The sequence below is a fragment of the Stigmatopora argus genome, chromosome 6, assembly GCF_051989625.1.
Source record: "Stigmatopora argus isolate UIUO_Sarg chromosome 6, RoL_Sarg_1.0, whole genome shotgun sequence".
NCBI lineage: Eukaryota > Metazoa > Chordata > Actinopteri > Syngnathiformes > Syngnathidae > Stigmatopora > Stigmatopora argus.
The window spans coordinates 16,390,803-16,417,862 of NC_135392.1; the positions used below are offsets into that span (position 1 = coordinate 16,390,803).

Genomic DNA, 27,060 nt, shown 5'->3' on the forward strand with positions numbered 1-27,060 from the left:
TTTGGTCTCTTCTTTTGAACACCATTCCTGCTGCATCTTCTACTGGTAAAATCAACTTTTCATTGGCTTTATTTACGAGATATAAGTCTATTTTCCTAACAGTCGTTTTACAGCAGTTCCAACAGTATGCACAATTTTGAATATTGTATTGTTTGTAAACTATTTAAATCCAAGGCAGGGGGACTTGGATCACATTAATCAGGTATGAAAAATGGATAATAATTCATCCTCAGTTTCGAACATATCTCACCGAAAGTTAGCTAGGAATAGCAAGGACGAGGTTTAAAAGAAAAATGGATCGACAATATAATATTTATATTTATTACAGTTTCTGTATGGGTTAGATCTCTGTTGCAGTCTTTTTTAATGCTAAATCCTGGTCCGAGTGAATTTTGGCCATTGTTTAAAACATTAAAACTGAATTTAAAACTTTTCAAATATTTATTCAATTAATTCAAAAAACAAGATAATTGATTTTCCAATGCGTTAACATCCCAATAAAGCTGGGACAAGTAGCGCAAAAGACTGGAAACATTAGAAATGCTATTAAAAATAGATGAATTGAAATACAATTATTAAAATAGTTAGGCACATTCAAAAGGAGAAAATATTTGTTGAAATGTTGAAAGAGCTACGTGCCATCATTGTGAATCAAAAGAGGACCCTGTAAGCAAAAACGACTGAGGTGCCCCACTCATTGAAAAACAACATGAACAAAAAATCTTGACATATACTACACACAATGCAAGACAATTAAACATCTCACCATCTACCGTCCATTGTATAATAAAGAGAGCCAGAAAATAAATCACAACTCTGCACATAAGCAGCAAGGCTGAATATAAACTCTGAATGCCTGTGACCTTCAATCCAAGCACTTCATTACATGTGCAAACGTGCTTAATTATCAAGTAGGGGACATTGACAAATAAGCTCAGTAATGCAAAAAAAGGTTGTCCGTTAGCACAGGTCATTAATAAATCTACAAAGCTTAAATTCGAGCATTCAAAACAGAACAACAAATAGAAATGAATCTAACTTCTTTCAGTCTAAGCTCATTTTTCATGGGACTGGCATCACACGGCAAAGCGTGCTAGTGTGACTCGTCCACTTATAATTTTTTTACAAAATTATGTGCATCATATCAGCAATCGGCTGGCCACCAATTCAGGGTGTTCCCTGCCACGTGCCCGAAACCCAGCTGGGATAGACTCCAGCACCCCCCCTTGTGAGGATAAAGTGGTTTAGAAAATGAATGAATGAATGAATGATTGTGCATCATATTCTTAGACCCCAGTAAGAAAAACAATAATGCTAAAAAATTTAATTGGAACTGTTCAGAATATATATACATATATACATATATATATACATATATACATACATATATACATACATATATATATATATATTTATATATATATTTATATATTTATATATATATATATATATATATATATATATATATATTTATATATATATATATATTTATATATATATATATATTTATATATATATATATTTATATATATATATATATATTTATATATATATAAGTTCGCATTTCCAGTGTTTCTAGCGTTTCAAAAGAGATAAACAGTTAAATGTGGTGCAGGTGCAGCCCGGCAGAACGAGTGGTGAGCGCGTCGGCCTCATAGTTCTGGGGTTGAGGGTTTGATCCCAGGTGAGTCTTCACTGTGTGGCGTTTGCATGTTTTCGCTGGGCTTGCGTGGGTTTTCTCCGAGTACTCCGGTTTCCTCCCACATCCCAAAAAACATGCAGGGTAGATTGGTTGAACACTCTCAATTGCCCCTAGGTATGAGTGTGAGGCTGAATGGTTGTCCATCTGTATATACCCTGCGATTGGCTGGCCACCGGTTCTCTGGTCAGCTGGGATAGGCTCCAAGTTAGAACCGTTGTGAGGACAAACGGTTGCCAAACCGAATGAATAAATTAATGTGGGGCAGGTAACTCATTTAAAATTAGTGAATATTCTCAAAAGAACCCAACTTCGACGAGTTTAAATTTGATCATATTTTTTCCAGTATAAAATGCATTCATATAGTATACAGTCCTATTCCCAAGTTGCACTTTGAAATCTATTTTTGCTTTCTATCCATTCATTATATGCGCCCCACATTTGCTTGTTTTCAGATAACTGCATATCTTGTGAATAATGTCAATATAAAAATGCGCAAAAACATCAACATTTATCAAAAAATGTTCACTGGAATTGAGAAATTGTTGTTTTTGTAGTGTATTCTATCTTTTAATGGGTGAAAATATTTGTATTTTTCTTTTTGTAAAAAAAAAAAGCAATGTACTTCAGAAAATTTAGTCATGCGTTCAATAACATAAAAGTTAGAAATAATTTTAAACCATTGCATTCAGTATTAATCACCTTCCATATAACTTCTCTACTACACCAATTTGAGGAAATATGGGAAAACATGTATATTTTCTCTTATTTGAGCAAGTATGAGTTAAACTAAAATGCTGTTCTTTCCATTAATTGTCAAGCCTTATTAAGAAGAAACAAAGAAAAAACAACCCCTTTACAAATGCACACACACTAAAATAAATGTAATCTTAAAAGCATGAAAATGTGCAATAATTTCCCTCAGCATAGATGATATTTGCTAAAGGTAAATTATCTCAAATGTGTAGATGGTGTCAGAACTACTGCAGTGGAACTGCTGTAAAAAAAAATATCAGCATCTCGTCAATACAGCCACTGGCAAACCTAGAACAATTGAAAAAAGTGGCACTTATCTCTAATGTTGCCTTGTTTTCTCACATTATGTTGGTTGGCATGTTTTTTTGGGAGTCAAATAATCTTGCTGTGTACATCTTCTAGCATGACCCTCTTCCTCAGACGTGTGGCACATTTTGCACACATACAGTAGATCGGTCTCTTCCTCAGCACGCACACACCCGCCAGGTCTGCATGCACTGCACGCTCAAGTCGACTGTGAAGTGGACAGGCATCTGCATAAACCCGGAATCCGTACCCCCTAAGCATCCCCTTCCTTGAGTCCAAAACCCACCATCCATTCACCTAAGCTCAAGCCAAATTGAGGTGAAAGCCGACGAGTGGAGGCAAAGAGCCTTTTGATTTGGACCCAATGAAAGCTTTCTTTTCTTGGTCTTGGAGCTCTGATTTCTACTTAATGTGAGTGCTGTTCTCCAATAGCCTCAAATGCAAACAGACGGCCAAAGCAGTGAGAAGGTATAGAGAAATAGAACTGCTTCTTCCCCTAAGGCTGACCGGTTACACATTCTCATTTATACTCCTTTTGCCAGCTCACTTTACCATTGTTTTTTTCTTTAAATTCCAAGGCCTGATTTGCCCTGCAATTGATGGACCCTGCATCGTTTCTGCAGCGCTATCAGCATATTCTACTTATTGCCCCGCCACCCACCACCACATGCTCACACTACCGCTTAATTTGCATTTTTTCTGTGCATATGCCCAGCTTCAGTATGTGGAAAATGAATTGACCACTTTGCACGATTAATTCTTTAAATATATCCCCATGCTAGGAATGCAAAGTAAGCATCCTTTTTTAATCCATCTAAAGGCCCTATATGTTCTATTACCACAACGGTTGCATCTTACTTAGGCCTGTCGCACACCAAGCGTTGTTGCCGAACGTGACTGAAATACCAAATCGTAAAAAAGAGTACAATCAGCAGCTCACATAAATGTCATAATGGAAATCAACGTTTGGTATGAACATTCTGGTTATCCAAGATAGGATTGAGCATAGAAAAATCTAGCACACGAGTGGAAGTTGTGTAAACAAGGGAATTGTTATGACAAGGATTGTTGTGAGCAATAATAATAATACCTTATATACTGCATATATGGAGTTTAAATTGTGTAAAGGCTAGATTACACCGCCTGCAGATATGACAAGATTGGCTGCTTTCACGATGTTGTAGGTTTTCTCAAGTATACTAATCAATCTTATAAATTTCACAGCCTGCAGAAACGTCTACGTAAGCTTGATGCGGAAGTTTATTTTTCCCGGACGGGTTGACAAAGTACCTCCGTGCTGGGAAAGAAGTTGAGCTCTGATACAAAATAAAACTTTCAGTTTCCTTTCGGAATTAGGCACTCTAGTCAAGGAAGATTGCGGAGTCCGACTATACTTTGTTTTTATTTTTTATGAGCAGATAAAATATGTATATACTTTTTGTAGGGAAAAAACCACTTACTGTAATTTAAAGTGGATTATTTGTTTTGTAATGAAACAACTAAAAACACAGGTTGCCTTTAACCATCTTTTATTCACAAATGGATGACGAAGTAGTCAAGGTGGGTCGGACGTATGACCTGCAATTTTCTGTCGAAGCCTCACACATTATCGCAATTTGTGCGTTCTTCTTAAATTCATTTCCTCTGTCTGATTGCTGCAAATGTTCTTAGCCCATAAACAACCGGTAAAGATAGACCTGTGATGTTTTTCCAGTCGGGATACATCTCTATCACAGTTGGAGGTGTAATTTCTAGGTGTGTGTAACAGGCAGTAACTTAAAGTACTAATAATTAGTACTGCATTTTTCTACTTAAATAACTGGGTAGTATGTAATAGTAGCACATTCTTAGCACAAAATTGCAAAAAATGCATGAACAACATTGTCCACTCATACTAAGCATGTTGCAGAGAGTCAACCAAAATTGTATTCTTAAAATTAACCATAATAATAAATAACCTACAAAATAATGTAAAACTAGATAACATAGATGAAATTGAAATTGGAAAGTAAATGTGTTAATTTAGAATTTGCACGATGCAGCTTCAACCAATTCAAGGTGTCCGCCAACTGCTGCTCGTAGTTGTCTTGGATAGGCTCCAGCACCCCTGCGACCTTTGTGAGGATCAGGAGTATGGAAAATAAATGAATGAATCATGGAATCTCCTGTGGACTATGCTAGAGTGGATTTAATGCCAGTTGGAAAACTGAAAACCCAATTTAAGAAAATCAAACTCAATTATTATTGAATATAAGCATCTTTAGAAAATATGTTTATAGGGCATAAATTAGATTTTTACATATTTTTAAAGATAAGTGTGCATAGGCTTGGTGGAGTCGATTGGTGAGTCATAGCATGAAAGTCTGAGCTCCAGGCTGATTTCCGCCCCTACACAGTCACCTTCAGCTCTGTTAAAAATTATAACCACAGATCCTCCAGATATTTCTTGCATTTATATGTCTATTATGTTATTTGTCTAGGTGAGACAAATGACAGCCATGAGCAATGACGCAGTTTGGCTGGCAGGGCACACAGGCAGTGACGTCTTCTTCAGCAGGACTGACATTGCATGCATTGTGGATTCATTTTAGGCAACCGTGCTAATTTAAAAGGCCAAATGCTGCAAGCCGCCGCTTGCTTGCGTGCTTCTAGGAGCTTGTTATATTGTTTTGCTCTCACATAGCCCCACTAAAGAGATAAATGATTTCCTTCCATCCAAAAAGCCTTGGCAGATGTGTTCTGTAGACATGGGACATCAAATTAAAGTATTTTTCCCATTCCAACAATTTATTGTAAAAAAAAAATTGACAAAATATAATTAGCAATTTTTGAAAATAGACGGCCTGTTGGATGAGTGGTTAGCATGTCGGTCTCACAATTCTGGGGTCGAAGGTTTGATCTCAGGTGGACATCAAATGCTTTTTTGTGTTTGTAAATTAAATTAATCTTTGTAATGATAGTTCTTAAATTTACAATCAAACTAATGTGCACTTTGCTTAAAAAGTGTATTCAGCAAAAAAAATTGTGTGCATTAGTACCTTTTGTTTCTTGCGGAGACAATATACAGTACATCGTATGGCTTGATGGTGGACATCCAGTTTGTTTGCTGAAATCCAAGGGGCTAAATTCTTGCTCATGTTGTGGGGAAGCTTAAAGTGAATATCAACGGCATTTAGAACTTCAGTCCACTTCTATAAAGCTGCCTGAGCACATTTTTAGAATGACTGTTTGAGTTGTACTCCATGTGGAAAGGGGTTCATCCGTAAAAACATGATGTGGATTTCAGTGTTTATTGGCTATAAAAACACTAGATTAAGTGTTGCTGCATAATAAAAGGGAAGGAAAGTGCCTGTGTTGCAGCTGTTGGGACAAATTGTCGTTTCCACTGAAACAATTCCAAAGATTAGATATGTTGTAGATGGATATTAGGGAGATGAATGGATGGATTCATAGAGACAGATAGACAGAAAGATACTCCTTTTGCTTAGTGGGTCAACACATAAACAGCATATATAAAAGCTGTATTGGTTATAAATGTTAACCTTTTTTTGCGATGTCACAAATCTAATTCAAAGTAAAGCCAACCCATTAGATGTAAATAGAAAGCATCATCACATTGAGTTGTTTTTCCTCAATATTTGAAAATACACTGACACAGTGTTTATATATGTTATCATCACTTATTGAGTTTAGGTATAACGGCACTTTATTCTGCTAAATTTTAACCAGAAATCTCTAAAACGGAGTTTACTATTTACAGTGTGCTCTGCACATTTGCGACATGTGTGTGTTTTGCTGGAGGGTTTTGTTTCTCTGTTCCAGCAATGGTACACTGCTACCATGAACTTGCTGGGAACCTGGCTCACCGAGCGTATGGACCAACAGCTGCATGTCTACCAGCTCAAGATCCTCATCAGAATCACCAAGGTGAAACGGGGCTCATTATGAGCTACCATATTTTCTGGATTATAAATCATTTTCCTAAATCTTTTTCATAGTTTGGCTGGTCCTCTGACTTACACTCAGCTGTGACTTATACACATTTATTCTTTCACATTGACTATAAGAAGGGCACTCTAAGAAAGCCCCCTACTTCCAGAGTTGTTCAGAAGTGATACCGATTGGTAGTAATTTGGAGTGTGTTCAATAAAGAAGTTATGTGGTTTCCTCTATGGTTATCTGAATAACTGAATGAGTTTACCTATCTGAAAAAGCAATACAGTTTCTTGCCAAAAAAACACATATACTGTATTTGTTTGGATTATTTATACTATATATACTTATACCTATTTTCTATCTGGTGTGACTTATAGTCCGGAAAATATGGCACGCCCAAAAAGATTCAGAATGACCCTAATATGCACCCATCTTTACTGGTCCTGGAGGTGGGGCAGATTGGCGAGTGCCTGGTGGCTGGGCCTCCACTAAGGGGCTTGGCTGGACACCTGAAAAGGCAATGTGGGTTCCCCTTCCCATGGGCTCACCACATGTGGAGAGCCCTAAGAGGTTGTGTGTGCAGACAGTTGGGTGGCAGCCAAAGGAGGGGTCCTTAGTGGTCCAATCCCCGGCTGCAGAAAGTGGGTCTTGGGACATGGAATGTCACTTCTCTGGCTGGGAAAGACCCTGAGCTCATGCGTGACGTTGACAAGTTCCGACTTGATGTAGTCGGGCTCTGATACTAGTCTTCTTGAAGGGGCTTGGACAATTTTCCACTCTGAAGTGGCCCACAGTGAGAGGTGACGAGCAGATATGGGCATACTCATTGCACCCCAGCTCGGTGCCTGTACATTGGGGTTCAGCCTGGTAGATGAAAGGATGGGGAGACGGACCTGACTTTTGTTTGTGCTTACGCACCAAATAGCAGCTAAGAGTACCCACCACTTTTGGAGTTCTTGGAAAGGGTTGCTGGAGACTGCCTCTCTTGGGGAATCCCTCGTTCTGCTGGGGAACTTCAATGCTCAATGGGCAATGACATTGAAAACTGTAGGGACGTTATTGGGAAGAACAGCCCTCTGATCAGAACCCGAATGGTGTTCTATTGTTTGACTCTGCACTCGCCGTGTATTGTCAACAATGAACACCATGTTCAGGGACAAGGATTTCCATTTGTGGACTTGGCACCAGGACACCCTAGGCCGCAGTTCAATGATCGACTTTGTAGTTGTGCCATCGCACTTGCGGCCACCCGTCTTGGACACTCGGGTGAAGAGAGGGGTAGAGCTGTCAACCGATCATCACCTGGTAGCGATTTGTCTTCGATGGTGGGGGAAGATGCCGGTCAGACCCGGCAGACAAATGTTTTGTGAGGGTCTGCTGGGAACGCCTGGTGGAGTCCCGTGTTCCACTCCCACCTCCGGTAGAGCTGCTCATGTCTCGAAAGAGGCGGGGGACATTGAGTTTGGGCGACCATGTTACCTTATTGCCAAGGCGGCAGACGGAGTTGCGGCCGCAAGGTAGTCGGTGGCTGTCGTGGCAGCAACCCCAAAACCTGCTGGTGTAAACTAGTGGTAAGGGATGCCGTCAGGCTGAAGGAGCCATATCAGGCCTTTTTGGCCCACGGGACTCTGGAAGCAGCTGACAGTTACCGGCTGGCCAAGCGGCACGCGGCTCTGGTGGTCCCTTAAGCAAAACCAGGGCATGGGAAGAGTTCGTTGAGGTGAAAACAACTTCCGGGAGTATGGTGTACCGGAATCCCTGATACGTAGGGTCGGGTCCCTGTATGACATGCGTCAGAGTCTGGTCCACATAGCCGGTGGTAAGTCGGACCCATTTCCAGTGGGGATTAGACTCCCACAGCCCTGCCCTATTTACCGATCCTGTTCGGATCTTTTATGAACAGACTCTCTAGACAAAGCCGTGATGTTTAGGGGGTCCAGTTTGGTGGCCTCAGTATAGCATTCTTGCTTTATGCAGATTATGTGATTCTGTTGGCTTAATTAGAACGCGATCTCTCACTGGAATGATTTGCAAACAAGGGTCAAGTGGTCAGGATGAGAATCCACACCTCAAAATCTGCGACGATGGTCCTCAGTCAGGAAAAGGTGGCAAGGCCTTTTCATGTCCAGGATGAGGTCCTCCCTGAGTGGGGGAGATTAAGTATCTTTGGGGCTTGTTCACGATTTAGGGAAAAAGGGAGCGGTAGATTGACAGGCGGATTGTTGTGGCGTCTGAGCTGATGTGGACTCACTGACATGCGGACATTGATTCTGTTGTGGTGAAGAGTGGAGCCGAAAGGCAAATCTCTATTGACCAGTTGAACTATGTTCCTACCCTCATATATATGCTCATGGGCTTTGGCTCGTGACCGAAAGAATTAGATCCTGAAATGAATTTTCTTTGAAGGATGTCCGGGCTCTTCCTTAGAGATAAGGTGAAAAGCTCGATCATCCGGAGGGGTTCGGTTTAGAGCTGCTGCTCCTCCACATCGAGAGAAGCTGAGTTGGCTCGGGTATCTGATTGGGATGCCTGGTCATGAGGCACGTCTCACCGGGAGGCCATGGGGCCGACCCATGAGATGCTGGGAGACAATTTCTCCCGGCTGGCCTGGGAACGCCTTAGGATGCTTTTGGAAGAACTAGGTGAAGTGGCTGGGCAGAGGGAAGTCTGGCCTTTTTCTGCTTAAGCTGCTGCCCCTGCGACCCGACCTCGGATAAGTGGAATATGAAGATCTTTGTTGGTGACTTTCATTTGACCTTCTCATTGTTGAACGCTCATGTGCTCTATGATTTCCTCCTTGCAGAAAAAGTACCGTGACTTCCGTCTGCAGGGCGTCCTGGATTCGACTCTGAACAGCAAGATGTATGACACGGTTCGCAACAGGTTGACTCTGGAGGAGGCCACTGCGTCGGTGAGAGAAGGAGGCATGCAAGGCATCTCCATGAAGGACAGCGATGAAGAGGACGATGATGATGACTAGATCCCACCCATGCACCCCCAGCCCTTCTTAATCACACTTTTGACTTTAGCCTGGTTAACCGATGCATGTACCAACTCAGATAGCCACACTAGGACCTCTTTGTCAGCTCGAAATGCCTATGAAGGAACTATAAACTAATAATAATGGAAAAAATAGTACATACCGAGGACACAAGATAAGTGTGAAAAAAATACCATTGATTGGCAGTTTAGCTGTGTCATAATATAAAGATATCACCGATTCAGTCATTTCAAAATTCATTTCTATGTGTTACTAAGCAATATGGAGAAGCATTCGTTTGAGTGAGATTAAATAGTGTGTCCCTTCCCGTCCAAATGCAAACTATGTACGTATATGGCGCTTCTTTGTCGTACTCTCATTCATTCATGGTACATTGTCGTAACAATGAGCGTGCGCGCGCTCGTGAATCATTTTCTTTGTTTTCAAGTGAACGATAACTGCTTTGGGAGTGACAAGAAACCCGCGTGTTTTGTTAACGGCTTGTCTTAGACACTTTGACCTTCGACCTCCAGCCTCAGCACGAGGGGATTCTAGAGATGCAATACTCTCCATTCTCGCTCCATTTTGATAACTCGGGAGATTCTATTTTTATTTCCACATTGAGAGAAACAAAAAAAATGATGTCTTGAAAACAGGTTCTATTTTAATTGCATTGCACTTTTCCAAGGAAAAGAGCAGAAATGATTTTTTTTTAAATGAACGACAAAAAAGTTGGTCTGTCTTTGTTGTGTAACTGTGGAATGAGATGTCTGGCATCCTTTGGGTCTCACTGTTGTTCTGTATATATGATATAAATATATATATAAATATAAAATGCTGTACATTGCATTCTGAGCCATCGCTGCATGCCTGTAGGTTCTAATCCTTCCTTCCCCAAGACTTTTTTTTTAATGTTTTCCCTTCACTTTCACTTCATGTTTGTGTGTCAATTAGCTTGTGGAATCATTATGGCTATTTCTTCAATTTTTGTTTGCCTATTGAACGCCAACACTTGTGACATGCAAGAGCTGCGGCCTCAAAATAAATCTTATTGTACATGTGTCACCGATGCCTTCTTATTTGATACATTGGTCGTGGTTGCATAGATAAATTATAGCTGAAAGACAGATGGATGAATCAAGGGCAAGGACATTAATCAATATAATCAGGGAACTCCAGTGGGCACGACAAAATAAAGTAAAACATATACACAAACCTTTTCGAGTGACATATTGACATATTACCAATTTAAGGTTGGTTACTTCAACAGATGATTAAAGCAGTCAGGTAAAATAAGAGTTAATTTGAAATCAAACATTGAATTTACAAAGTCAAATTCATCCATGCTCTTAACGCCATACATTCTTTTGGATTTCTTACCAAAACATTCAAAATTTAGTTTCATTGACCATCGAACAGCTGTTGAGCAAACATATTATATAAAGTAAAAATAACTTAAAAGCCTGAACTCTTTTTAAAATACGATTTTGACAAATACACGGTCAAAGTTTCAGCTCTATCAGTGAACAAAAGCCAGGAATCAGCTAAAGTGTGGACCATTTAATGTTTCATATAATTAAGAAGTCTGAGTCACAGTAGAGAAAGCGTAACAATAATGATAAACAACAAAAAGTGCCAAAGTGAAGTCAGTATCTATCAACACTAATAAGAGTGAACAAACCTCCTGTCAAATGACATTCATTTCATTTGTGTGTGTGTGTGTGTGTGTATGTAGGGGGGTCGGGTTGAATTCTCCTGGACGAGAGTGTTCTGTTTCTTTAGTCACTTTATTGGTCCGAAATGGTGTTGTAAGTCGCGAAACAGAAGGTCATTTGCGAAAAAATATAGGTTACCTCTTGACCAAAAATGGCAAAAAAATATTTTTTCTTTCCATTGGAGACAAAATACAAGTTACAGCGAAAAGGTTTCAAAACAGAAAACAATCTCTTAAACGGCCAATTTGAGCACCGACCTCAAACCAGTAAAAAGTACAACAGCTTCACAATCCTCATGCATTTCTTAGCAACTTTTTATTTTGTATATTCATCTGCATATAGTTGAGGAAATGTATCTGCACTTTGACAATTGAAACATTTTTTTTGACATTTATTTTTATTTTTATTATTTTTTTCCTTTTTTAAATGTTTTTTTATTTCTTTTGGGCAGATCCGTGTCCCTTACGTTGAATGTTTCACAATAATAACATTTGGCAAAGCTGTGCGAACGTGATCCAAACCCCACAGCACTAAAACAGCCAGTCCACAAATAGGCAAAGAGTGATTGGCTATTAAGGATATATTATATAGAGAGATATATTACAAAACAGTATAACAATATAAATCCCTGTAAAAAGAAATAAATGTTCACAGTGAATGTGGTGACAAGCAAATTAAGCCATTTTGTTAGATTTACATGACATTGATGTAGGTGAGGAATTTGAGGCCACATGAGTAGTCAGGTGACCGGTGCCGTTAAGCAGGGCGCTGAGGAACTTCGGGGACACGTTGGATTCGAGTTTGAATGCAAGACCTTCTTGCGTGGAGTTAGGCAGTAACACTGATAGTTGAGTGCAAAGTGGACAAGCGCTGCTTGTTTTTTTTGTATATCCTTCATCACGGTAATGGGTGCGCAGCAGGATTTGAAGACGAGCAATGATTAAAAAGAAAGGGCAAAAACATAAATATCCCAAAATGTTTGTCAGTATAAAAAAGTGATAGTAAGGATTTTTCTTATTATTTAATCAATAGTCTGGCAAAAAAGGCCTCGAAGGGGAAGAAGTTCTTTTAAAAATGTCAGGCCTGAGCAACGCTCTTCAAACCAGTGACTCCATACTCTCGGCCGGGTCGCACTTGTCTGCCATCGCTGCCACCCCGTTATTGTCCGTGCAAGTGAGGCCGCACTCTCCACTAGCCGCCAGGCTCAACATGGCTTTGTAAAGGTACTGGTACTGATCCTGCACAACACATTGAAACACAACATGAAGCTCAAGGACAGCAAGAATGATAAATGTGTGAATACTGTTTGTTATAAATCTGTAATCTTTATCAGCCGGGAGCAATATAGTTTTCTTCCTTTTTAGATATAGCTATGACATTTTATGGGTTTAATTCCAGGAGAAAAGTATATTATCATACATTATACATATAAACCAGGGGTGTCAAACCCAGTTTGGTTGGCGGGCCACATTTATGGTGACCAGATCTCATGTGGGCCGGACCATTTTAGATATAAGTTTTAGATTTTTTTTAAATAAATTGATTAAAAGAACTGGATTAAAAGCCCTGAATATTCAGTTTTTATGGATCTAAAACAATGTTTATTTTAGCTTTTTTTAAATATATTTTCTAGATTTTACAAAATGATTTTTGAACTAAAAACAGAAAAAAATGATTTAAAAAAATTACAATTATTGATTTAAAAGGGGGAAAATCAGGAAATTTTTATATCCATCTATACTCTTCATTTTAATTTGATCCTAAAACAGAAAGTCGGCACTCATGATTTACTTTCCCGGGCCACATAAAATGATGCGGCAAGCCAGATTTGGCACCCGGGCTGCCACTTTGACGCGTGATATAAACAATGGTACCTCTACTTAAGAATGCTTCGAGTACATAAGAAATATTCGGGTTACGAAAAGCCTTGATGGGGAACCTTTTGTTCTTGCATTCATTCATTCATTTTCTGATCAGCTTATGCTCACAAGAGTTGCAGGGGGTGTTGGAGCCTATCCCAGCTAACTAAGGGCATCAGGCAGGGGACACACTGAATCTGTGGCCAGCCAATTGCAGGGCACAAGGAGACATGGTCACACTCATCCCTAGGGGAAATTTAGATCATTCAACCAGCCTACCATGCATGTTATCGGGATGTGCGAGGAAACCAGAGTACCAGATTACTCCACACAAAAAAATTCATGCATACACTCAAACCTAGGGGCAATTTAGAGTATTCAACCAGCCTAGCCTGCATGTTTTTTTGGATGCAGAGTATCCCGGACAAAACCTATTCACTAATTAGAAAAACAGTGTTGATTTTTTTTTACAACAAACTGATAACGTGACAATTATTTAGAAAGACAGAGTTATAAAAATAATATTAAAAAGCAGCTAAAATAAATTTATTTGAAAAACGGTCAGATTTATTTTTTTATTTTTAAAGTGAATCCAATACGCTTATGTACCAACTTGTGTGAATTTAGGATTACACAATGTGTAAATAGCTGATTTTTTTGCCAAGCAAAAAAGAATTAGGTGAATTTGTGACAAGAAATCCACAAAATTGCCAGGTGATGGCAGTATTTATAGGCAGAATCTCTGTGAGCGGGTAACATAATTAACCTGATTGGTTTGACTAAAACTTTCAGTTAAAGTCATAGATGATGATTCAAACTCTTATTATAATAATTTAAGCCCCACTTACAATATCAGTGAAGACCCCCGGCCTCATGAGGTTGATCATTTTGGCCACCTGATAGATGTCGACGACGCCTTCGTTCTGCAGTTGCTGTGACAGTGTGGTGAGAGCGCACAGCATCCCCGCTGATACCGCACCATACCTATAATAAGGCGAAAACATCAATTACAGTGGACGGGGAGTTCATGAATGCTAATATTGCTGTCAATTTGGGGAGGCATAATAAGAGGTAATCCAAACTCTGGCGGACAGGTGGGAAAAAAAGCCCTCTAAATACGCCTACGGTTTGTGAAACGTTATCCTCATTATCAACACCGCAGGGTTCATTGTAGTTGTTTTGGTCACAGTCTGCTGAATAAGACATGCAAGCAGTAAAGTCTGCAGCAACACAGTTAGGACTTCTTGTCATTATCACCGTCAGGTGTTTAAATGATTTCTCTAAAAAAAAAAATCTGCTACAGAATTTGATATTGTTCGTATTAATTTATGCTTAAAATACAGAAATTGCCACAATGTTTTCTATGTAAATGTTACACCGTGACCGGACGTTTGGTCGCCCGGACGTTTGGTCGCCCGGACGTTTGGTCGCCCGGACGTTTGGTCGCCCGGACGTTTGGTCGCCCGGGTGAATATATTTTTGAGAGCTGGTTTCAACAGTAGATATTTAGATATTAAACTCTCTCTCATGAATATAATTTTGAAACTCTCTGTCATGTTGTCAAACGTCCGGGCGACCAAACGTCCGGGCGACCAAACGTCCGGGCGACCAAACGTCCAGCGACCAAACGTCCGGTGACCAAACGTCCGAGTACCATTTTACACAATTGGACTTAGTGTGATAAGAAAAATAATTCACAACATGGTTAAGATTTTGTGCCAATATTATCATTCAATGAGCACATGTTGCACTTTGACACTGCATTGCATGATTATGAATGCTCAATATTTGATATCGGTATTTCACAGACAGGGATGCTATGTTAAGTTTGATATCCAGCTATAGATGTTATGATGGGAATTACAAAAATGTAAATATTTACTAAATAGCCACGGGTTCAGCTATGCTGAAGAAAGACAGAATGCTGTTAGCAATGGCACTGAATATGTCAAAAGGTTTCACTAAGTGGCATGCACTAGCAATCACAAGGGCAAATGCAATATGTTAAGTAGTATCATGAAAAAAATCTCCCATAAGATTGACCTTTTCAGGGAAATACTGATTTTTAGTTACGATTTTCTTCACTATGAGACATCAGAAAAAAATGTGGGTTTCATCAATTAATTAAAAATGTTCTTTCCACTGGAATGCACAAGATATGAAATGCGTTTTCCTTCTCTTGATGAGAAAAGTGTTGGAGTAGGTGGTTTTATAAGAAATAAATTCCGTTTCAATAATGACATGGCAGTTATCTCTTACATTCTGTAAATAGTATGAAGTGAACACATACTCGTCGTGCACAATAGTGGGGCCATCTCTTGTCATGGCCTCCTCCTTGATGACCCTGATGAGCTCAAAGGCGCTGCTGAGGGGAGCGTCGTGGTTGGGCCACTTGGGGCACTGAAAGTGTCTCACCTCAAGAACATAGTCATCCTGACGCCATAATGACAAGAAGTGGTTTACATGAATGCAAAGAGGCATGGCATGACACAAAAGAGCATTTTAAAGCAGATAAAAATGGGTGATACCTGCGTAGCTTCCAGGATGAAGTCGTGAATGATGATCTGCTCTTCATTGGAGAGACACAGTCTGTCCTTACTGATGAGCGTGACAGTGAAGGCAATGCAATTCATGGCCTCTTCACGACTTGGCCAGTAAACGAATTCATCCTCAGCCTGTATAGAATGTTAGAGGAAGTAGGCGAATGAATATAAATATATACATACACACCCTTACACCTACACACATAAAAAGATCCAAGTTACGAAATCCCCCAAAAGAAAATACATTTCCTTATCCGTTATTTTATTTGTAAAATATTGTCGTGGATGCATTAATTCTCACTTTAGAACATCGCTACTCTCTACTGGGATCTCATTTTATCGCCCGTTTTCTATCTCATTAAATGACAATAAAAGCATTCAATTCAATTCAATTGGCTGTCTCACAACAACCACTATCCATGTTTCAAGATTCTCTCTTACATACCTGACCACCTCGACTAAATGATCCCCTTATTAATGATTGCAATTCCCCTTATTAAGCGATTAAAAACCGTACAAATGCAACGTGGCACATATTTTCACACACCCACACATAGGGCACAGGCAAAGTGGGTGGCTTTCGGCCCTGGTAGAACGGGCTCTTTCCGCCATATGGCGGAAAAGGGAGCCATGGTGCTTTAGGATTAGGGACGCATACAAGTAGGAGGGTCGAAAAATATTGCCTGAATCGTCCTCTGGCCACAAGTTTGAGGCCCTGGTTTTGAGGATATGGAATTTTCTAAAACCATATGCAAAATTAAAATGCTGACCTTTAGTAATTGCATGTGTTAAGTCATAACTCGAGACAATGTTTATATGACAAACACTAGCAGACAATAATCCCTCGAATGTAGACATGGCCACGATAATCAAATAACCGCGAAGTAGGATCACCCCTATTATTACTACATACCATACTACGTTTTCGCACCTAGACAAAAATACAAGTACACAAGTACAATTATCAAGAAGTGTATTTCTCAAATATTACAGTTATAGGCATATGAAAGTACTTTAATGTATTATCTAACTATAATGTCTAAATGAAAAATTGTAAATATTTTGTACTGTACTGACGGTTAAAATAGTTGCTATCCAATTAATTAAAAAAAACATGTTATTTGTAGCTTTAGTCCAAGTCCTTTTTTGTCAGATTCAAGAGGCTTTGGACCATCAATGGAATTTTCAGGAGGCGCCGAAGGGGAGCTTTTAATGGGAAGCTTTTGCGAGAGGTTTTTGGCGCACAAGGAACATGGCGACCGCCATTTCTTTTCTTGTACAAATATTGCTGTTGTTGATGTCTTGACACAGTCAAGACGATTTCCAAATTCGATGGCTCCAACCATGTTGTCATCAATCTCCCGGTGTAGACTCCTTCTGAGTGGCCCAATGCAGTGTGTTGACATCCTATCTCGACCGTATCTACGGCGCAAATACCTCATAATGCTGGTCCTTTTTTTTTTATTCCCCAGAGTCGGAGCCAGGGTGTCTCAGTCCACACAAGAAAACATTTCTTTTTATTTATTCGCAGCATACACAGCCACAACACGCGTGCACCGCCGTAGGGTTAGAGTGTTCACTTCCCGCGTTTCTCCCTCTTAACCGCACAGTGGAACCCATTTACATTAATTCTACCATGTGAATTATTTACAAAAGAATGCCACAGTATAGATTAATTTATGCCACAAAGGTGTGCTACATCTTTAGCATGTCAAGGAACGTCAATATTTAGAAGGCATTTTAAACAGTGACTCAAAATCCAAATTAAGCTCGAACAGGCTCGGCGTAGTCTTTCTCCACAAGTACTAATGTGCGCAATTCAAAATAAAATCTTCTTCAGCGCTGTGTGCCACCCAATTCAGTGCAGAAGAAGAAGCAGAGCCCTCACTTCCGCCATTTTTTTATCCCCTGTCTTCCGCTTGCGAGTTTTAGGGAGGATTTTGACATTTTTATAGACTTTTTTATACTTAAGATAAAGCCGCGAAGGTTGAAGCGGTGAAGTGGTGAAGGATCACAGTAAATATAAATTATTCCACAATGAAAAGCCTGAAGTATTGAATTTGCCTGGTTACTTATTCTTATGCTACCATTTCATTTTACATCATCTCAACCTTGAAACGTTTTCCAGTATGTGAGAAAAGTTTAAAGGACTTTCTGTACACTTCTATTAGCTACTTTTTTTGTTCAAACACTAAATTCAGGCTTTCACTGGATGACAGTGTAGACTTGTAATTAAGTGACAAGGACGTATTTCATACATTAAGATATTTCTTACCAGGCCCTGGTTGTCAGGCAACATGACAATAATTTGTGCATTATGGTCCCAAATCATTCTCCAAAAGTCAGTGGTGGTGTGTGGCAAAGGATGCTGGGTAATGATGAACTCATTACTCCTGTAGTAACCCTAAAGAGATAAGGAGCAGGTTTGTGGACACAACTTGTGAAAATTGTGTTGTCAGTGATGAAGAACATTTGAGACTGTACCATTATGTAGGACGCATTAATGTAATCGGTTCCTTTCATTCCGGGCAGAGTAGTGAGTCCCACCCTTGCTCGCTCGGCTGTGGAGGCAAAAAACACACTTGGGTGAGAACCTGAACCACTGTAGCACACTGCCTGATAGCACACACGTTCATTACCATTACTTGCTGTTGCTATAGCAACGCCAACCTCCATTTCACATAGTTGGGGTGCCAAGAATGCAAAGAACGATTAATTTATGGGATTATGGAACTAGATTCTAATTTTGGATGATGATTTCTCTTTAATAATGTACGTCCTGCATACTAGACTGGCGAGATGAGAAAAGACTGCAATGCTGTTTATTCATGTGCAATGGCCATTAGTTTTGCTTTATGGACAAACGAGTATTGCAGAAACGGATGAAAAACTCACATGGAACAACAGAGGAGTTACGGTTCTTCTCCTTGTTGCAGTCTTTATGAGCACTGAAACACTCTGCAAAGCGAGTGTTGCATTGGGTCAGCAGCTGTTCACAGGAAGGACAATTTGTTTAAGTTCATCAAACAAAGTAATTAACATTATGACAATTTTTCAATTATTAAAACACACGTTCTTTTGAGATAAAGTGCAGTCACAGACAGCAATAGGAAAAACCTACATCCAGCTCATTAAAAACAATCTGTTATATAACGCTGGATAACCATCTCATCTCATCTCATTTTCTGAACCGCTTTATCCTCACTAGGGTGGCGGGGGGTGCCGGAGCCTATCCCAGCTGACTTCGGCCAGAGGCGAGGCACACCCTGAATTGGTGGCCAGCCAATCGCAGGGCACACGGAGACAAACAACCATTCACGCTCACATTCATATCTAGGGGCAATTTAGAGTGTCCAATCAGCCTACCATGCATGTTTTTGGAATGTGGGAGGAAACCGGAGTACCCAGAGAAAATCCACACAGGCCCGGGGAGAACATGCAGACTTCACACAGGTGGACCGACCTGGATTTGAACCCAGGTCCCCCACTGTGAGTCCGACACGCTAACCACTAACTCGCTGGGCCGCCCGCTGGATAACCAGTGTTTTGAAAATAAGTTTTCCATTAAAAAAAAGAATCTCAACATAAGTAATTTTACGCAGGGTACAAGTCTCCCAACATAACAGCTTTAAACAGAATAGCTGAGCCCATCCTTTTCAGGAAAAGGTACTTCACCCAGCTGTCAGGATTACAAAGCAATGGGGAATTAGAAACATTTTTGCTCAATAAGTCATTTATACAGCTTGTTCTTGGTTTTAGGCTGCCTGAAGGGAGGGCTCAAGATTTCCCTCGCTTTATTCAGCTTTTTCAGAACACTCACTAAAATTGGCACTTTCATGTTATTCATGGACGGCTCAGAAAAAAATTCTAAGATATATTTTAGGGATGTTTATGCATCTATTCTCTTAGCATGATTTTTAATATTTTATATGAATTAATTTCGGACATATATATATATATATATATGCATTTATTTTGTTAATTTTAAATCGCCTCCAGGTACCACAAAATGACACTAAAGCCATGCCTAACAGGGAGTGTTGTTGAACTCTTTTAAAGGGGCACATCCACAAGCGAGGGACAAGCCTTTCAACATCACTAACTTGAAGCCGAGGAAGAAGTCAAACATGCATTATTTCAAAAAAAGAATCTGGAAAGCATTGATTTCAAAAGTTAATGGCAAGATGGTATTGAAGCTATATTCCAAAGCTTGTGGTATTTTCACCATTATGTCAATTCCAATATAATCTTAGAAGGTCACCACTCATCAATAACTCATACTTTTTGCAGTAAATAGAACCGCATGCTTCATCCTGGAAATGAAATGGGATTAGTACAGCTCCATTTCTGGTGAAGAGACTGCCTCCTTTTCAAAGGATGACGGCATTAGGGCTCAAGTGACGCTGCCACATGGTTGTAAACTCACCCTGAATTGCTTCTCCAGACGAGTGCGACCAGCCGAATTGGGGGTGAGAATGCTGTTGACGTGGCTGTGCAGCTGCCAGGCGGGCACTTCTGTCTCTCTGCTGAAAATTGCCTCCATCAGAGCATCGTGGATGAACACGTACTGCTCCTACAGGATGGCAGGAATGTCAACATATGAAAAAATACATATAACTGTAAAACATTCATTTCAACTGTTAAACTGTTTGTGAACCCAATACATGAGAAGTATACACAAATAGTTTACAAAGAAAGGTCCACTGGGGAAAATATCCACGACACAACATTTTCAATACAACTCAATGGTGGCAGAGGACAGCGCTGGGGGTCTTACCTCAGTCTGGACCAGGTAGTTGCGCTGTGTGCGGATATGTTTGAGAAAGTCCAGGATGCTGACTGTGCTTTTGTCCTTGATTTGTTGCAGCATGCTGTCAATGACAATGTACGTTCCTGTGCGCCCAACCCCTGCACTGAGGCCAGCACAAAGCAATATGAGCACACTGGCAGACACATCAGCACATTTTCAATGTCTAACGCTCATAATTAATGTACATTTAAGTAATGGATTGTACCTGCAGTGCACCAGGACCGGGCCCATGTCTGCAGTGCGGGCCCCTGATGAGCGGTTAATGAAGGTGAGGACAGGGAGGGTGTACTCTGGCACGCCCATGTCAGGCCATTGAGTGTAGTGGTATTGGATTACAATGCGCTCATTTAGCTTTCCCTTTGGATTCCCCTTTTGACCCTGAAAAACAGCAGCCGTCTCAAAATACAACAAAGTCTATTTAATCACATTGTCAGTCAATCGGATCTTTGCCATTACAGCACGCATGGCTTTTACTTCTTTACCTTTTTGACTTTTGTGTTCCGTATGAGGAAACGCCGCAGGGTGTAGCAGGCATGCACTTTGGTACTTTTCAGCGTCACAACAATGTTTCCGTACTGCTCACTGTTCTCTGTAGGCCAGTACTGGTCACATTTCCTCTGTAAAACACAGCAAGTAATATGAATAATAAAGAAACATTCTATAAAATACGAAGGTATGTCGTGGCCTACCCGTCCTTTTTCCACAAGATTTGTTATCATGATAATGATCCCAGTGTTTTGCTCCCACACCATCCTCCAAAAGTCTTCAAAAGTGGACTTAAGTGGACCCTGAGCAGCTATGTAGGCTCTAGGCTGGTTGTATCCCTGAAAAATATTCCACAAATACGGTGATGTTGAGAAGACAGGGTACATAATTAGAGGGCCTTTGACATCCTACCATCTAAATGTTCAAAAATCCACACACAAAATACTAAAATATGTAGTTTGAGTACAAAAAAACCCTGGAAAGATTGCTTTTTATTTTTTCAAATACCTGAAGTATAAGTCTGAAGTATCCCTTAAAATGTGATTATCTACCCCCTAATGACTAAAATCAATAATTAAATAAAACCATTGGACATTTTGGGGGTATTATTTGTTATATTGCTGTCTGTTATAAGGATGGGAACATTTGTTTGCATAAGCTATTAAACTTAAATAAATCCCATTTGTGGAATGTGTGTCTTGTAATACGCGTGCAATCTTGTGACCATATGACCATAATCTTTTTTCTTTTTTTACCATGTTCGATAAAGAAAGACGTGAAGTACGTTCATCTTGACATCGCTAATCTGTTTTCCCCCAAGAACAAAAATGCATGTCCTTGTTATATTAGCAAAAATACAGAGACACCTCGCTACTTCGCGCTTCGGTTATGGCTGCTTCACTACATCGCAGATTTATTTCAGGGGAATTAAAAAAAAAAATGTTATTCATTCATTCATCTTCCATACCACCCATCCTCGAAAGGTTTGCGGGGGTTGCTGGAGCCTAACCCAGCTGTCTTCGGGCGAAAGGCAGACTACAGCCTAGACTGGTCGCCAGTCAGTCGTAGGGCACACAGAGAGACAAACGACCATCCGGACTCCCAATCATACCGCCGCCTGCGGGAATCGAGCCCACGTCTGCCCGCAACGAAGTCAGGCAAGTGAACCTCTACACCATGAGGCGTCTTTTAAAAAAAAATTAAATTATTTTTTTCAAGTTCATAAAGGTCATTTTTAAGAATTTTGAAGCAAAACATCCTCCAATTGTGGAATGAGACAAAAACCAGGCATAAAAGAAAGCATTTCAACTCACGTCCACATAGTTGGCATTGATATAATCTGAATGTTTCGCATCTTTCCCAGCCAGTGCTCGTAATTTCACCCGGCTGTGGTCATCTGTGGTGGGAAATGAGTGTTATTTTTTAGCAAATTATTGTCCAAAGAAGGAAACTAAGATAGTAAAATATAACAGGATTTCTCTGTAGTAGACATCCTCTCTAATGCGGATTTCACACAAAACTCACAAGCCATAATGTTGATGTATCTGTTTTTATGCTTGTTGTCAGGATGATTGGAGTGTTCCGCTGTGATTTTCAGGTCGGCTGTGGAGCGTTGGACCTCCTGGGGAGTGTGAGAAAACAAAACAAAAAATGGAATTAAATCATTCGCTAGTACATGAAGCTAAACTGCATGATTTGATTCATTGCATATTGCCTCCTTATGCTAACACTGGCCATTAATATCAGTAACGATTCAAACACAGGTAATTATTTTTAAATGGGCAGAATAACAAATATCCACCCCAAATTGGGAAAAAAAACGACCTGAGATGAGTGGGTATTGGTTGAAAAACATATTTTCTCATTTTAGGACCCAATTTGAATTGAATTGTATGCCTTTATTGTCATTATACTAATATGATGAGATTTACTCGCACCTAATCTGTGCTGTGCACTAAAATAAACAATACGCTCACTTTCTGTGTACCTTTGCTGTCAGTGTCTAACTTGTTGGCACTTAATAGTGTTCTCTCATGGATGCCACATACTAATAAAATCTGTTACGCCTCGACTGGTTCAAGCCAAATCTAACCGAAACTCATTGGAAGAAAAAAAGAAAAATCACAGGTCCCTGGTCCACTGCTGTCTTGTTTACAGCTCAGGGAAAAGTAGTAAGTAAAAATCAAGCAGCAAATGGGTTAATGTTATTGTGTCGCCGCTATTCATGTTTGAACTCATAAAACCTTTCTTTTCCTCCTCATCCCGTGTTGTATTTACATGACAAATGAGCGTATGTGCCTGACGCCAAACGACCCAATTAAAGTGCACCCTTCAGGAGTGAAGCTTAGGCCTTTTTTCTTCACCTTCTTTCACCCTAATTAACTCCACGTCTGTCTGTGTGCCTTTCCCCAATATCTATTTAAAAAGAGGAACGTTGACGGGGAACAGAGTGTCATGCTGAGTACTAGTCTGCTTGATTTGAGAGTATTGAGTTAAGTAAAACAAGACACCAACAGTGAGCATAGCAGGTTTTTGTGAACTTAATGAATTGATTGGCTGACATTGCAATGAGCCACCCGATGGTGTAGTGGTTCTTCCTGCTGACTTAGATGCAGGCATTGGGTTTGATTCCCATTAGGCGGCCGGGTGATTGTGAGTTGTTTTCCATTTTATTGAGCCTGCTGCCCATGTTTGCAGGTTGAGATAAGCTCCAGCACCTCCCACGACACTTGTGAGGATAAGCAGTACGGAAGATTGATCATGCTCTTATAATAGTTCTATTCATGGTCTCTGGTTACAAACTGTCTAGAATCTATTTAATGTTGAAAATTTTGTTGTTACAGTCATACCTCTACTTACGAAATTGATTGGTTCCAGAACTTTTTTGGTAATTTGAAAATTTCGTAAGTAGAGCAGTACTTTATATTTAAATCCTCAAATTCGTTCCACGATCCTCACACAACTACCAACTAAACCCTTTAAAATTGGTCAACATGTCCCAATTTTGTAAGGAAGATTTGAGAAACACAAAAATGAGAGAAAATTATCATTTAATGATTTATTAATGTCACAAAATGAATAACAAGTATATATACAAAATCCCATCATGCTTAGACATAATTTCAATATGATACAGGTGTCTTCATATTTCTAAGATTGTATCTGCATTGTTTTTTGTCTAAATTACAAAATCTTACATTATCTTTTAAAGTCCCTCTATACGACTTGACATTGGGCGGAATTTAGAGTGTGCAGCTGCACCCAGGCCCAAGCCTCCAGGTGACCCAATTTTGGGGCGCAAAGGGGACGTGGTTCAGTAAGAGGAGAGTATAAAAGAAACATAAGAGGATGTGGAGAGCAGTTATTTAGTAATGTATTAATATCTCAGCCAGACCCCCCAACCAGGTGTCTGTGGTGGACCGTGGAGTATAAAGGGGGACGTCGAGTGGAAAGTCACTAGAAACCCGCCGTTGTTTGGACATTTGTCCATTTTCAGGGCCCTGCGTGTGAAAACTCCATGTCAGGGCCAATTTTGGCGCCAGTCCAACCCTGGTGCATGTTCACCTTAATGGAACTGTGTTTAAAGCAACAACGAAATCCCAAACGATTTTGAACTCACTCGTGATAGAAACTACTACTGGACAAAGCAGCATATTATTACATTAATTTGAAAGGAGACATGGAAGCGTTAATGTGAATGGTGATTTGTCTAATTGTGCTTTTATTGGCTGGCGACCAGTTCAGCGTGACCGGACGGTTCATCGAAAGATGTTTGGTCCCCGGACGTTTGGTCGACCGGACGTTTGGTCGACCGGACGTTTGGTCGACCGGACGTTTGGTCGACCGGACGTTTGGTCGACCGGACGTTTGGTCGACCGGACGTTTGGTGGAACGGACGTTTGGTAGAACGGACGTTTGGTCGCCGGGTTCGCTCGCTGTCAAATTATGACAGACTTTACTGTTGATATTTAGATATTAAACTCACTCTCTCTCTCATAATTATAATTTTGAGAGCTGGTTTCAACAGTAACAACCCGGTGACCAAACGTCCGTTCTACCAAACGTCCGGTCGACCAAACGTCCGGGGACCAAACGTCTTTCGACGAAACGTCCGAGTACCCCAGTTCAGAGTATGGACAGCAGATGTGCAGACACGTTGATGTGTTTTACTTTCCACTGGTTTTATTCATTTTATTAATTTAAAAAAAATCCATCATCCTGGAAATAGCTTTGTTTTTGATAATACATTTTGATGATCAACTCAGAATTGTTATTGTTTTTCTGAGTGTAAAAAAAAGTGTGCGTGCAAACAATTTAAAGTTTTGTGATAGCCTGATTCTAGTAGGTCAGTGCAGTTCCCCTTAATTACCCTCGAGAAAAAGATACATCCTGGACAACAAGCCGAATATTGATTGTTTATAGTCACAATGCAAACTGAAAAGTAAAATAAACACAACTACTAATATTGCTGCAGGGAAAAAAAAGAAACAAATGACCTTGTTCAGATGGCAAAACATGATTTGCAACTCAATTTAAAAATACAAAAAGCCACAGATATCCATGAGGTACCATTTTGTGAATGCTTGAGAGTAATAGCGTTTTAATCACTAATGCTTGGATTCATCATCGTAATAATAGTAGTTGTACGCAAACTCCACTTATTGGTCGTGGCTAAGTTAGTTTAAGTCTTTTGTCTAGTCAAGCTCCTTTTTACTGCCCTGTTTGCCAAATGTAATAGGTGCTTCTGCCTGGATGTTGCAAATCGATTGCAAAAATTGTATCAATTTGAATGACTTGCTTTATGCCTTAGTCAGACAACACAATTTCAGTGTGATTCTGGCTCGACATCTTGGAGAATTGTTGACTGTTATTGAATATTGCCCAATAGTGGAACTTTGTGACGGATGTGTGCTTTCTCCTACATTGTGTCTGCGAACTGGGACACACAGTTGTGTTCCCCCACTCCAGGTAAATGAATCATAATCATTCATTTTTTGGTAAGGGTTGCATGAGTACTGGAGTCTATCCCAGCCAACTATTGGCAGCAGGAGGGGAACACCCTGAATTGGAGGCCAGCCAATCATGCTCACACTCATCCCTAGGGGAAATTGAGATCAGTGTTTCCCAACCTTTGTTGAGCTGCGGCACACTTTTTACATTGAAAAAATCTCAAGGCACACCACTAGCTGAAAATCTTCCAATTTAAAACTATGTCGCAAATTTTAACATTAGTTCTCATCAAAGTTTTATTAACAGGAATTAAATAATCCCCCCCCAAAAATTGTTCCCAGATTTATTTTTTTCACTCCGATCTAACGTCATCAAGGTTGATGTCCGCAGATTCCGAACAGTTTTCAGTTCGACTGATGTTAAAATAATTAATGCAATGTTTTTTAACCTTATTTTGATTTTTGACTTTTTCTCCCAATATTACGCAAATGTAATGTGTTCACAGAGACTTTACGTCGCCAAAAGTTGATGCCCCTGAAACTAAACAACTTCCGGTTCACGTACCGTAAAAAAAAGGAAAATGACTTAAATCTTGTAATATTACGACTTTTTTTCCTCCCAATATTACTTGAACCACCTAACATTACGAGAAGAGCCGTTTGTGCTCACACAGATTTAACGTCGACAAAAGTTGAAGCCCGGGAACTCCAAAGAGATCCAGTTTACTTTACATAAAAATGAGCAACAAAATTACTGTAATCTCATAATATTACAATTTTAATCTTGTTATACTACAATCTATGATTTCATATTTCAAATTTAACCCCGCAATAAATAGTTCGATTTTAATCTCTTGATATTGAGATTTCTCTCTTGGATTATTACGATGTATAACTTGTAATTTCCCACGGCAAACCTGAGCATCGCTCGCGACACACCAGTGTGCCGTCACACACTGGTTGGGAAACCCTGATTTAGATCATTCAACCAGCCAGTCTACCATGCATGTTTTCGGGATGT

The 27,060-nt window shown here is 39.9% G+C and overlaps 2 protein-coding genes across 10 annotated transcripts in view; one reads left to right on the forward strand and one right to left on the reverse strand.

The window, feature by feature from the left end:
- Positions 1-10,742, forward strand: part of cadpsb (Ca2+-dependent activator protein for secretion b) — an 87,752-nt gene extending 77,010 nt beyond the window's left edge. For all 8 annotated transcript variants that reach the window (XM_077602833.1, XM_077602825.1, XM_077602830.1 and 5 more), the window contains 2 exons: positions 6,584-6,688; positions 9,501-10,742. In XM_077602833.1, the coding sequence (XP_077458959.1) occupies positions 6,584-6,688; positions 9,501-9,677 (282 nt within the window). In that variant the 3' untranslated portion in view covers positions 9,678-10,742. The remainder of the gene's footprint in view (positions 1-6,583; positions 6,689-9,500) is intronic.
- A 480-nt stretch (positions 10,743-11,222) lies between these two features.
- Positions 11,223-27,060, reverse strand: part of LOC144075595 (receptor-type tyrosine-protein phosphatase gamma-like) — a 113,455-nt gene continuing 97,617 nt past the window's right edge. Inside the window, exons 16-29 of one of the 2 annotated variants that reach the window (XM_077602824.1) lie at positions 22,615-22,711; positions 22,404-22,486; positions 21,294-21,428; positions 21,087-21,221; positions 20,810-20,982; positions 20,572-20,707; positions 20,221-20,367; positions 18,690-18,783; positions 18,279-18,355; positions 18,070-18,198; positions 15,780-15,926; positions 15,542-15,684; positions 14,100-14,235; positions 11,223-12,630 (exon numbers count right to left, since the gene is read on the reverse strand). In XM_077602824.1, the coding sequence (XP_077458950.1) occupies positions 12,490-12,630; positions 14,100-14,235; positions 15,542-15,684; positions 15,780-15,926; positions 18,070-18,198; positions 18,279-18,355; positions 18,690-18,783; positions 20,221-20,367; positions 20,572-20,707; positions 20,810-20,982; positions 21,087-21,221; positions 21,294-21,428; positions 22,404-22,486; positions 22,615-22,711 (1,773 nt within the window). In that variant the 3' untranslated portion in view covers positions 11,223-12,489. Of the gene's footprint in view, positions 12,631-14,099; positions 14,236-15,541; positions 15,685-15,779; positions 15,927-18,069; positions 18,199-18,278; positions 18,356-18,689; positions 18,784-20,220; positions 20,368-20,571; positions 20,708-20,809; positions 21,001-21,086; positions 21,222-21,293; positions 21,429-22,403; positions 22,487-22,614; positions 22,712-27,060 lie in introns of both variants that reach the window. The other variant, XM_077602823.1, reaches the window with a different exon arrangement.